The 12,940-nt window shown below is 41.9% G+C and overlaps 2 protein-coding genes across 2 annotated transcripts in view; one reads left to right on the top strand and one right to left on the bottom strand.

Moving 5' to 3' along the window:
* T265_15695 (hypothetical protein) overlaps nt 1-4,573 on the bottom strand; it is a gene marked incomplete at both ends in the record, with an annotated part of 35,209 nt that extends 30,636 nt beyond the window's left edge. Inside the window, one exon of the mRNA XM_009178965.1 lies at nt 4,474-4,573. Within this exon, the coding sequence (XP_009177229.1) occupies nt 4,474-4,571 (98 nt within the window). The remainder of the gene's footprint in view (nt 1-4,473) is intronic.
* Nucleotides 929-12,318, top strand: T265_15696 (hypothetical protein; the record flags this gene model as incomplete). The annotated part of the gene is made up of 2 exons (XM_009178964.1): nt 929-1,185; nt 12,266-12,318. Coding segments are annotated over 2 exons (309 nt in total), but the record flags the coding sequence as incomplete, so codon positions are not given.
* Nucleotides 12,319-12,940: the final 622 nt, after the last annotated feature.

The following is a 12,940-nucleotide window of genomic DNA, read 5'->3' as shown; positions in this document are numbered from 1 at the left end:
TCGGGAGGGAAAACTCTCCCACGATGGATATGACGCTTAGTTGTGTGGCGCTCGCTAGGAGATGTAATTTCCATGACAGGGGACAGTCTACCCCGCATATCTCTTTTCGCCCACCCCTGTGATAAGCAGAATGGGCCAAGAAGTGAACGTGTTGACACTCATTCGCCATTGCAGTACAAACATGAAGTAGATCATAGATGTATTAAAATTTTGTATCTAGTCAGGCTTTTTAGGTGCCTACAGCTCCCACCGCTTAATCAGACAATCTGGAAAGTAACTGACAGCACGAACGCCACTGTCGTTGATCAGCCGCCATTCATTGCAACGTTTCCAGTCACTCACAGACGGGGTCACGTGGAACTTATCCCGAAAGGTGTACATCATCAACAACACCCAAACTCATCGTGATCTATTTCACGCCTTTCTGCCAAGTCATGTGTCGTCCACCTCGCGGTTTGCGACATCCTATGGGAGGCCTGGAGAACAACATTCGTCTCGTTAGCTGGTGTTTCGTCACGTGTAGCACATGACCAAGCCATCATAGTCGGTGGTGCTGGATGTTGTTGCCTAGGCATTCAGCTGTTGAAACAGTCGAAGGGTACAAAACCTTGCACGATTAACTGAAATAGGGTTAAATGTGAATTGTCTCCTTTGTATTCATTCTTTTCGAAATTTATCTACCTGCCTCTGAGTGCTCAAGGAGCTTTGTCCACACGTGCATATACGATTGTACACCCTGGTTAAAAACATTTCGAGAAGCTTCAAATAACGTAAATGGTTCCACCGCATCTTTGGAAATGCTCACCAAACCTGTAGCGTAAAGCAGACGAGGTCTGACCTAACCCTTATGCTTCCAGATAAGCTGATTGACGTGGAAAACATATATGCTAACTTAGCAACTTTGTAGATCCCAGCGGAGTGTCTACATATGGGATTTCTTCTCGAATCAAAAAGGCCGGAGGGTTTTCTCGTGAACACGGACACCTATCATTTCAATGTAGTGACGGTTTATCCGTCAACAGCAGACTTTGCATCGCGGCAAGGCATCTCACACTGCATTACGGATCAGAACTGTTTCGTATGGAGAATTGCCATGGAAAATATCATTCGTTTTTCACTAGTGTCTCCAAAGCATGAACCAAGTTTCGGGAGGGAAAACTCTCCCACGATGGATATGACGCTTAGGTGTGTGGCGCTCGCTAGGAGATGTAATTTCCATGACAGGGGACAGTCTACCCCGCATATCTCTTTTCGCCCACCCCTGTGATAAGCAGAATGGGCCAAGAAGTGAACAACCTATGGCCTGGCAACGAGGTGTGAATACACCAACCAGCAAATTCAGGCAAGTTGACGCAAAATGCCTCTCAGAACAAGAACACTGGACCGACCTACCTGCCCGATGTGATAGGAATTTACCGGCGCAAAGAAACATATAATGTGTGTATCCAGCAGTGGACAATGAAATGGATAACTTCTGTGACATATTTTAGCTGCAATATTCTAACGGCTGATTCGTTACGCCTCGTTTCCCCTCAACTATCCAAAGGTCACAGCTCAGCACAAACAACGATACGTGTTGCTGCTGACCAACAAAAAAGAGGGAATCCAGCACTTCCCAAAGCGTGAACAAGTATCACCTGAACAATCATTCGGCTGTAGCGCTCTCACCGGGCCCAGCTGCCATGCCACACGAGGCAGGCACTGGGGCTAGGATACTGCCAGGTCGCTTAAGCCTAGACAGGGGAAACCAAGAGACAGAGGTTGATAACTTGGTCCATCTAGCCCAAACACCTGAACTACAACCGTGTGGATATGAGTCTGTCTTCCCTAGCCCAAAACGCCGTGGTTGCCGTACGAGCTCTTTTGTCAAGACCAGCGGTTGCGCTGATTTAAACGGTTATTCGTATTCAGGGCGAATTATTCAAGCGAACAAAGTGGCAAACGGCGAATCAGCGTATATTAGGATTTGCACACGCATAGACAGATAGTTTCATCGGTCCCATTTTAGCTCTACGCCAAATTGCATTGCACTGCATTTGGGCTAATAAAGGGGAGATGTCAGTTAATAGAAAAACGGACAAAACACTGTGAGAACTTCAAAATGTTTACATTAGGCTAGCACTGTGTCCTCTCTCTCCTCTGACTCCTCGCACAGTCGAACTTCTTAACGACTTGTGAATGTATGGCACTGGAGCGGATGACGATTGCTCATCTGTAAATGCTCATCTGTAAATTAACAAAGACCGTACGAAATTACAGATGTTACAGAAACCGGTTGGACATACTCGTGTTCGTGCACAGTACTCCTTAGTACGCGCTCTTAATTAGCTATTTGGCGATTACGAACGACAGAACGTCCTACAAATTCATCCTTGTGGATAAGCTCCAGAAATTACTTTTTTATTCACTAATTGTCGACTTCGGCACAGCAAAATCCGCGTCGTCTGAACGTAATCAGTGTAATCAATAATCAAGAGTACCTTGAATTTCCTGAGCCACAGCAAAGTTCCATCTGTGGACCATGAGACAATTCCCATAGAATCGTTCTGTGATGTTATAACTGAGCGCATTCTGAAGCTTGTCGGTAATTGCCAGATTAGCAAAAGGCATGTGGACCTGCCCTAGAAGCTCTAACTAGGGGCAAAAAATGACCCCATAAACTGATTTTTGAGAGTGATGTTAAGGCACCAAACGAGTATCTCAGGGACTCCATCTCCCATTCATCAACATATATCAAGACATTTATGATTCCCAAAAACCACGGAAGTTAGCGTCAAAATGATTGATCCACAAGGGCACAATAACTGTGTAAACGAAAGCTCTTACCTTGCCAAAAGAATAGATCTTGGCGAAGGATGGAATTCAGCAACATAGATGCAATCGAAAATGAGCCTTTTCATAAATAAGTGATCGGAGAAAGTAGCCATAGATGACCCGAACTCAACGCTCCTTTATATTCATCGCGCCATATTCGGCGACCAATTTATTCCTGTTCTTTTTAAATGTCTCATCATAACCATCAAACAGAACGGTAGTCACACTATCATATTAGATGTTTGATGGATTGCATTCTTCATGAAGTTCTCTTTCCGTGCGGCGGTCGAATAAGACACAGAATCTCGCGGGTTTTTCCGCGACCAAACGGCGAATCACGCAGCAATAAAAACTTATCTGAGAGCGCACCACTAACCTATAAACACAAATGATGTCGGTAGGACGAAAGTCTTAACAGGATAAACTTAATGAAGGATAGTTCACACAGGGTTTGTATCGTAAGTTGGTTGCAAAAGTACACCGACACAGCCATTGTACGTACACCCAGAGAGTACTTTGTGGATAAACCACGGCTAAAAATGTCCAGGTGGAGTACTAAAGTTGCAGGCGAGATTAAGTAATCTAACTGGGGACTCTGCATTTCAGGTGGCCCGAGAGATTGGTCCTGTGAATAAGGGATGACGGCCTAATGGCCCATTTAATAATGCACCGCGGCCGGAATATCTAGCGCAAGATGGAGGGCAAATTCTGATTTTTGGCAAACGCTGCGGAAAGAAACGATGGAAAGCGGAATGTGAGTGTTTCTAAGATTTATGTTACACGAGACACATGGAGGTCGATACATATCGGCAGACCATCAGAAAGGCTAAGAGTATGACCAGGTCACTATAATGTTTTGCCAAGTGCGGTTATCCCAAAGCCTGGTGAGCATTCTTGCTTCAGTTACAATTTATCTATCGGCATCACTGTGCCTTCGCCAATGAATCAGACTAGAAGCTCTAGAAATTGTTTATTGATTAGTATGCTGTCAAAGAATCGCAGGTGGCCTGGTTGTTAGACTTCAACGTAAATTATGTGTTAGTGAAGTGCATAGATTACAGTCACCACTTTACGTACAAGCCTCTGATCACAACTACCTTGTAGCGTTTAAATTTCGAAGTGCCCATCCTTTGCGTGGCTGCAAGCAGACGTCAGCCCCCACCGCCGAGGATTTCTGAGTTATCAGATGCATATTATAAATTCATAAATGCTAATCACAGGATCTGTACAGCTTATGCTTCAGCTCCAAGCGGGGAACGTGACTAATACCTGCGGCAGATATCAAAAAAGCTGAAAAGTGAGACACCATGACTCAAAGTTGGACGTGACCGTGATCATACGACAAACGACATGCATTCAATCATTTCCACTCTCACTATCATAGTGTGACAGTCAAAAAGGATCTGATATTCAAGTTTTTGGAGCTAAATTCTGAAAGTCTTCAAGGAAATTATCCATGAGACATCATGATGGTCGGAATCGTGCTGGACGATACGCACCTTGTAATAACAAGCCGGTTTAATTCGAAATGTATCTGAGCTTGGATCCAATAAGTCGTATGTATCGCCTAAATTCATAGTTCAATTCGCTAATACAGGCTTTCACCGATCGTCCGAACGGGGCTGCTTAGTACACAAGAAAATGTTTCGAGTGACTCACATTTTCTCGAAGGTCGTCCACTGAGGAGTTGTGGCAAAGCTGCTCAAACGTAACCCAATATTTTTTCTAAAGTATGTCTTAAGGCTGATTATATGACTGACTGCAAATAAAAACAAAATAGAAGGCGTATGCAAGCTTTCAACCTGTATGTAAGGCCACTCTATTTTGGGGTTCCGAGAGGCCCTAGCTGCGGCTTATTTGTTTCAAGCGCAATCTGCTTACCGAGAATTCATCATCTCGGTAATTACCGATTTTCAGGCTTTTGCACATAGTTTGGTTTAATTTAACTTATGGATAAAAGGTAGCTGGGCTCGAAAAGCGCGGCGATCAACATGAATAGGCACCTCACCTACCTTTTGACATTTCAGTGAGATAAGTAATCTTGATTATCTATTTGAAAACCACGGGCTTGAATGCATAATCATAGTTCTGGGTAATTACATTTAGAGGGGAGTTTGTTTTGATCACCTATCATTTGCATTGACATACTCCTGACAGGCACCAGCTTGACATCATAGAAAACATGCATTTATAAGAAGTGGCCCACAAAATCAAAAAAATCCGTAACATTTGCAGGTACCAAATGCATGTCAACGTGTACAACATAGGAGAAAAAACATGTTCAACAACAGTACATGGCAGCTGCTGAGGGAAACCTACTACATTTTATGACGACAAGTTATTGCATTTTGCTTTTGGTTATTACTCTACAGACAGCTTTTCCTTCTATGCAGGCTGCCAATCGGCTTTAACTAGCATTCGGTTGCGCATCGTGTCATCACACAGAGAAAAAGGAATGGATTGATAAATTGTCATGCGTGTCTAAATGCATGGCCGTGATTCGCCCTGTAAACTTTGCCTAAAACTCCCGTGTCATCACACAGAGAAGAAGGAATGGATTGATAGGTTTTCATGTGTGTCTAAATGCATGGCCGGGATTCGCCCTGTAAACTTTGCCTAAAACTCCGATAATTTTTTTTCAAGAATGTGCAGCTTATTTGCCTCCGATAATAATGTATGCAGCTATTATCGTCGGACATTTGAACGCGTACTGATTTACTAGTCGTGCAAATGAGTTTGGGTCTTTTCACTTCCGGTCCTAAACGCCATGCTCGAATCTTCGGTTTCCAAATTTTCTTGCCAGTATCACTACATAACTTGACGAATAAACAGTCAATTTTGAACGTGCTGTACGGAATTAATGTCAGTATTTTCTTCCGGGTAGCGGAGAACAGAACAATATTGTTCTGTATTCAGAGCATAAAGCCTGAGAACAACCCCTAGCATGCTCTTGCCAAGAAATTCAACCAGGTTTTTAAGCCGGGCGCTGTGACACTGTATAATTCGACTGTGTATTATACAGCGCTACTTTTTCACTGCGCGGTTCTTAAGTGGATATTAATCTTGCTTCATAAAATACCACTAGAAATGGCAGCCTCAATTTTTTTCCGATTTTCGACTAATTAATTGCGTTTTGATTTTAGTTGCGCATGATTTTCTGACTTTGTAAAAAATAAGAAATTTGCGTGGGAGCCTTATGGCTAAAATATGAATAAAACTCAATAAAGCTGCAGAAAATTCTCAGAAAGTATGTATTTTTGTAAGCATGCCCATTTCTTCGACCATGTGGATTCTACTCGGCCTTTTTGACCGATGGTTATTTTTTAACACAGCAAATTGTCTATGCGTATATTGGCTTGGGTACAGATTAGTCCTTGTTTGATGCTTTCCCCTGGAACCTCAAATTTTTCTGTGACCACTTCTTGAACAAGTGCAGGCAAGAACGTGCTCTAGGCCATTCTGCGAGTCAAAACATGGTACCCCTGGTTAGGACATGAGAATTGTTACGAAACGACCGGTTTCATATAACTAGATAGACTTAATATTAAATAGGGTGTATGCTCACGCTCAACATCTCATGAAAATCCTCAGCGACTAACATGAGATTTCGAAATGTAAACTCCATGGTGTGTGACACACTATCTTTTGTCTGCCCATACTCTCGTACATTTTAAACCGTTGCATACCTGTGACACGCGGTCCAAGTTTTTGGTTTCTCACCAGAGGCCACTAATACTCAAAGCATTAACTCAACTCCCATAAACTTCAGTCAATAGTCAGCATGAGATTTTGATCTTTTGTTTCAACCGTTTCCGGATCTTTCGGAAGTTCCGTTCTCAAAGTTTCTATGTTGAAGTCAAGCAAAGTCAGATTAAAACGTCCTTACTGCTGCCGTCCAGGCATCAAAGTTCGCAGGTTAATTTCCAGATTATATTCGCGTTTGTTGCTCTTGGCTTTACAAGTTTTTCTCAGGCTGCGCAGAATACTATAAGCTGCGTTGCATTGCAAAGCTACTTGCGGTTTCCATCCATGGTCAAGTAACAATTTTGCTACATTGCAAAATTATGCAGGGTGTAGAACTGTATCTGAACTAGATTGCATTTATTTTAAGTCGTCCCTGTCTTAAAAAAAACACCCGTTCTTATTCCGCCCGTTAATTTTATTCAGCGGGATCTTTCAGGACAGAACTGTAAAATTTGGCAGTAGTTTTAAACTGTTTCTGTCCTTTTATCTATTTCGCGCAGCCACATATTAATGGCAGAACTGATGACAGTTGTGCTGGAAACTGGATGTTTGTGTGCAAGATGCGATTGTTCTAAAAGAATTTCTAAATGAACAAGCATTCATGTTCTCATCCGCGATAATTAATTTAGCGCAACACATATATTTGAATAAGCAGCCTGCGTTGACAAACCAAAATGAATAACACTGCAGCAGGATAAAAACTTTGGTAATTTACGAAGTTCCCCCGACTTTCAAGGCTCATTTCGAATATGCGAATGTTTATCGCCGAAATTGGCACCAACGGTTTAACTGGCCCCAAAGAGGTAGGTCATCAGACAGTGAAGTTCTGATCGCCATTTTTCATCACCAAAGGCGAAAATATGTGGAGAAGTACAAGTACATTATGGATGAGGTGACCATGAAGGTTACTGAGTGGGGCATGTGGGATAATATTTTTGGTATTTGGTGTGGGGCTGTTTAGCGCACAATCGGACAAGTATTTCACAAATGTAAGAGGATCTTTAAAATGCATCGGATAAAATTAGCAACGGATAACTTATAGGATAGGTAAGACAAGAGAAGAGGAAGGAAGGCTGTGAATCTACAGTGATCCTCTGCTTTCGGAATAAATATAAATTAAGTGTAGCCTAAGCACAAGAATGCGCCAGCGTTGGCACATTCAATGGTGTAGATGAGGCAGCCAAATAATTTTCATTCTGCTTTCGAGACAAATTTGGTTGCTAGCGTAATAGACTACCGTGGTTGAAATTAGGTTTTAGCAAAAAGACGATTTTGATTTTACTTGTGCCTCGGGACGCATGGAAAATTATGGATGCTCTCTCAAACACTTCAGTAAAAAAGTTGCATTTTTGACACTACCATTTTCTGCAGAGATGCATGTAAATCCCCGGATATACGTAGTGAGTTACCCACCCGTGTAACCAAAGTACTCTAAGTCACAAATTTAGCGTGGGCACGCGCATGGTTAAAATGTATTTTAGCAGTGTAAAAAGTGTACGAAACATACAAAAATCATAGAGTTTTCTGTCCAAAAACCATTACTTCGAATTTAGAGCTTGCAGAGGCAGATAGGGCTGACGACAACCACTGGTAGAAACGATTTTTTATTAAAATGTCTATATATCCTTGATGTCCCTCTCCTAAATTCTGTTTGAATTCGCCCTTTGAGGTTCGTCGTTCAGCTTGAAGATAAAACGTTGAATATCAATCCTGTTTACGAATACCTTATCACCATGTCAAATTATATACGCGGCTATATAGATATATATTAATGTAAGAATATCAAATTCTGTTAGACGTTTTAACGTCACAAATCCAGTGATCCAAGATTCGCAGGTTTTTGGCAGGAAAAACCATTTGAAATGTCTAGATAAGGCTCATGTTGAAAAGTGGGTACACAAACTGAACGCAACAGTCTATGACAACAAACTGAAACCGTGCATTCAATAACCATATTTAACCTGCGACGGCACAGTATCAAACGAATCTTACATTTCTTCTGCTTCTTAACCAGAAGCGAAAGTGTTTCTTGGGCGTAACTTCGTGAGACTATTTTAAGTTTTTGGTGACAGGTTGTGAAACCTACTCACATTAATTGCAGTTTGATAATACTGCCAACGTCTGCGTCTTAACTTAACGTTATAAACAATGCGCTCTCGGTAAAAGAGGACACCAAGGCCAGGTAAAAACCATTTTAGGTAGTCCAAAGTGTGCAACCAATCATCTGGGCTTATTCACGCTGCAAAGCCAAGTGAACAATTTGACCAATAAGAGATGTTTATATTCCTGAGTGCGGTACTTTATTGGGTATGTCTCTTATTTCTGGGCCTACGTCTCTCTATTATTCTAATACTTTTTACCGGCTGATTGCTGGGTATATAAATGCTCAAAGGACAAACAGACGTCTGTATTCTCAGTGGCGATATCACTTGGCCTCATGGCTTACAACCGGGTACTAGTTGCCATATGCATTATCGTGTCTTCGGGTAAGCATATCTGTCAACTGCTTGGATTATTCTGCTTTGATACCGCCTATGTTACCCTTCAGCTGATTAGGTGAATTCCTTTTGCGCTAACGTTTTTTGATTTGTATGACAAAAAATAATTTTGCGCTTATTTCAAGGTATATGCTTGTTTTTGCTGGTAGTAAACCAGGAACAAATGAGATACGCAAGTGTTCCTGCGTTAATGTGTCCACCGCATTTTCGCTGATTGCAGGACATCCATAAGATAAACATTTTCTAACAAAATTTGAAATCCACGGCTCTGTGTTTGGCAATGACAGACTTGGCTATTTCAAACGCCGTTTTCATTCAAAAATTCTTTTTGACCGTTCGTAAAGACTGGAATTTTACTTCAAACAATAAGTGGGGGTGTATTCAGAAACGGGTAAGTCTGAGTGCTAAAGATGTAGCATATCAGTCATCCGTCCGGGAGCACTAACAATTCATTCAACCGTGATTTCGTTGTGATATGCACAGTTGCGAATATGATAGACTAGCGGCAGTTGCACGACATATTGTAGAAAAACGTTGCGCCCTAATACGTTTCGTATAGGTCATTCATGTATCCATTCAATACGAGCCACAACATCATAACGGATAGACATGTAAAATGGGCGGGCGCTTAATTCAGAACAGTTAGAGGTTAGACCTACTGACAGCAATTATTTAGCCGTTACCAACAATTTCGGATGTATAACATGCGTCGTGATATTTGTTTTTCGAAACACTCCAGTGGATAAATGCTTGAATAGAGGTACGTTTCTGCGGCAAGAAAGACTTAAATGTGGCTGACAAAAAACATTAGGGCTACAGGTCCACAGAGAAGATGCTCATTTTTGCAAACGCATATCTACTGTCTGAAAATCTTCAGCTAATTAGTTTGTGCTTTGAAAATTTGCTAGAAAGATTTGCAGATTAAAAATGTGCTTAATCTATCGCTTTTTATCTACTTGTCGATGCCTCCAGGCACACAGAAGCCAGAAATCCGTTCACCAAAAAGCCCTACATTGGTGTAGAAACATTCCAAATTGGTGAATAGCTGAGTAAACGTGTACTTATTGGGTAAACGTTTACCTTATATGTGTAAATCAACATATTGTCTACTAACATTTGACTTTTTCTTAACACAGACGAAGCAGGTACGTCTAGTGCAACAAGTAGCATTCAACTGACGCTGTAACAGTGTATGAAAATAAATCCGGCATTCAAACTGAGTTTTCTTATACTCACGCTAGCGTGTGGCCTTACCTACATACTTCTCCATGCTTGAATTTTATTCCGAAAAAAATAAGATGTGTTCTGGTGCAAATGTCACATTTCCGTAGGGGTTTGTTGTGCTGTGTATTTGCTCTACGACCGAAATATGGTCTGCTGGTTTACACTGATGTGATGTTCTTAACCATCATATTACCTGACGTGGCCTAACTTCATCAACTGCGCTGTTTTCCCTCGAAAATCCCAGTAAAAAGACTTTCAGAAACTGGTAAGTCAGTGTTAGTGATAATCACACCAAGCATCATCACAACAAACGAGCCGTTTAGAAGAATGCAATCCATTGGGCTTTTGTGCATTGGAGAGAATCTGATAGTTTAAACTTTAGGAAGATTATTTTGGATGTCATTGAACTTATTTGATTACTTCTTGCTTATTTTTACCATTCAATGTGCATAAACGCAGTACGTGAGTATACCAAATTTCACTTATAACAGTGTGCTCTGAAGCAACAAGCACTGTGCTCGAAGATGCTGAAAGACTCGTGGATGACAACATTTAGGCTCAAATCAAATCCGCGAATCTTGTTTTATTTGCAACAGTTGTTCAATGTCTGACGCAATGTAAGTTCTGCAATTCCGTTGTTTAAACAAAATAACCATACTTTGCCAGCGGGCCACAACGCATACTGTACAAAATGCCTTGTTGACTACTTTATTGGCAAAGCAGAGCTCAGTATTGAAAAGTTTTTCGAATTTCCTAAAACGCCAGGTTATATGCACAGACTGTCAAGGAAAGGCACATTTGTGACTCGGTACAACCATTGCGCTCTCTGGCGTGCATGTGCCTAAAAACAATTATCAAATTCTCTCAAACGTTAAACAAAACAAATGTGTAAACTGAGTGTCAAAAAATCTAATTAGCTTTGCTTACCAGAGTGCCGCATCGATGGTCACCAACGTTGTATTTTAAGCTGGTTGATTGCCACTGTCAAACATGTGGCTGAATGCACGTGAGCAAGTAAGAGGTCAGGAATAAATATTTCTCCGTTTCTGAATCGTTCGTTGTGCGGCCATCAAGCCAAAATTGGATAGAGAAGTACTGTCTTAAATTATTCATGTTCATCATTGCATACACAAAATCAGCATGTGAGTTAACAGTATTTGAGCAACAATTGGCTTGTGACAATTTCTAAGAGCTTCGCGAATTTATAAAACATGGACAAAATTAACTGCGCTGACCATTCAGCATTGTCACTACATATAATTATTTCCCGTCACTGACACTTGGAAGAAGACAAATTTCAATCGGAAAACCTCTGTATTTGAACATTATCATCACCATCGAAGAGAGCAGCGTGTGTGTTCACACAGATGCTACACTGCGGTACAACCATAAGTTCCGTCTACTTACATTTATATATAATTGTATGAAAAGACCCAGAGTGAAAGTAGAGACAAAGAGTGAATGATAGAGGCTTCCTAGTGCTGGACTACGTCAAGCATTCTGAGGTGTCCACAGCTCCAACTGCTCGATCGGCCAAACTGAAAAGAAACTGACAGCGCAAACGCCACAGACATATATTAGCCGTCATTCCTTGCAACGGCTCAGAACAAGCACAGGTGGGAACACGGAAAGCACATCCCGAAATACGTGCAACACCAGTAACTCCAAAAACATTAAAACTCTTCGTGATCTCATTCACACGTCCCTGCCAAGTCGTGCGCTATCTACCATGCAGTTTGTGCCAATCTGAGGGAGGCAAAGAGAAAAACATCGTCTCGGTTTAAGGTGTTTTGGCGTGCGTAGCAAACACCGAAACATCGTATTTGATGGTGATGGATGTTTCCACAGTTGACGTACGTGCAGCATAACCAAATAGTCGTTTTCTAACAACCACGTTACTCGCATGCCGACGCCATCAAAACACCCAAACTTTCGAGGCATCGGCGGTTTAACTTCTGAGAACTTTTCCCATCATCTGTTCACAGAGGCCGTTTCGCACCCAGACAACAATATCCCGGCAAACGCGACCCTCAAGATCAAGTGAGACTGAGTTTTGACGCCATAAGTGACGCAAATTAGCGCCTGATTTGAGTCCTTGAGGTCCTTGCACTAATTACATCAGACACACTCGCTTCAGAGGTGATACAACTTACAAGATATGTAAAGCTTCCCACAATTTCCAGTGACTCTCCTTGAATTCCAGGGTATGTTTGCAGGTGATACGTTTTGGAGCATGACCTCGCACCTCGAAGGTGCAAGGCGCATAAAAAATATGATGGTGGACAATTCTTAGGAGGCTCCATATTCACAGTCCGCCTTTTTGTTGAAGGTCAGGATTATGGATTGAGGCAGCAGATGTCTAACTGTATTGTTGCTCAAAATACTGTCGAAACAATCGTTCTGCTTTGGTGCACATCAGGGAGCCATTTTGGTCCCTGATTATTTCGCTGACAAGAGTTTTCCGAGGACCAGTCGAACGAGTCAGGTGGAACAGTTTGCGTACGTTTCCAGCATCCTCTGCATCGTCTATTTCTCCGGCCTGTTGGGTTCACTAAGCTTCTTGTTCTGCGCGGAAATTTATCATTACCTGCCATTGGATGATGCGCCGGGTGTGGTGCTGGTGGTGGTGGCAAGTAGGAATCTGTCGACGGGTCTCTAGC

This window comes from Opisthorchis viverrini (assembly GCF_000715545.1).
Source record: "Opisthorchis viverrini unplaced genomic scaffold opera_v5_746, whole genome shotgun sequence".
NCBI classification, from domain to species: domain Eukaryota; kingdom Metazoa; phylum Platyhelminthes; class Trematoda; order Opisthorchiida; family Opisthorchiidae; genus Opisthorchis; species Opisthorchis viverrini.
Note: the sequence above shows the minus strand (reverse complement) of the source record. Positions and strands in the feature narration are given on the sequence as shown.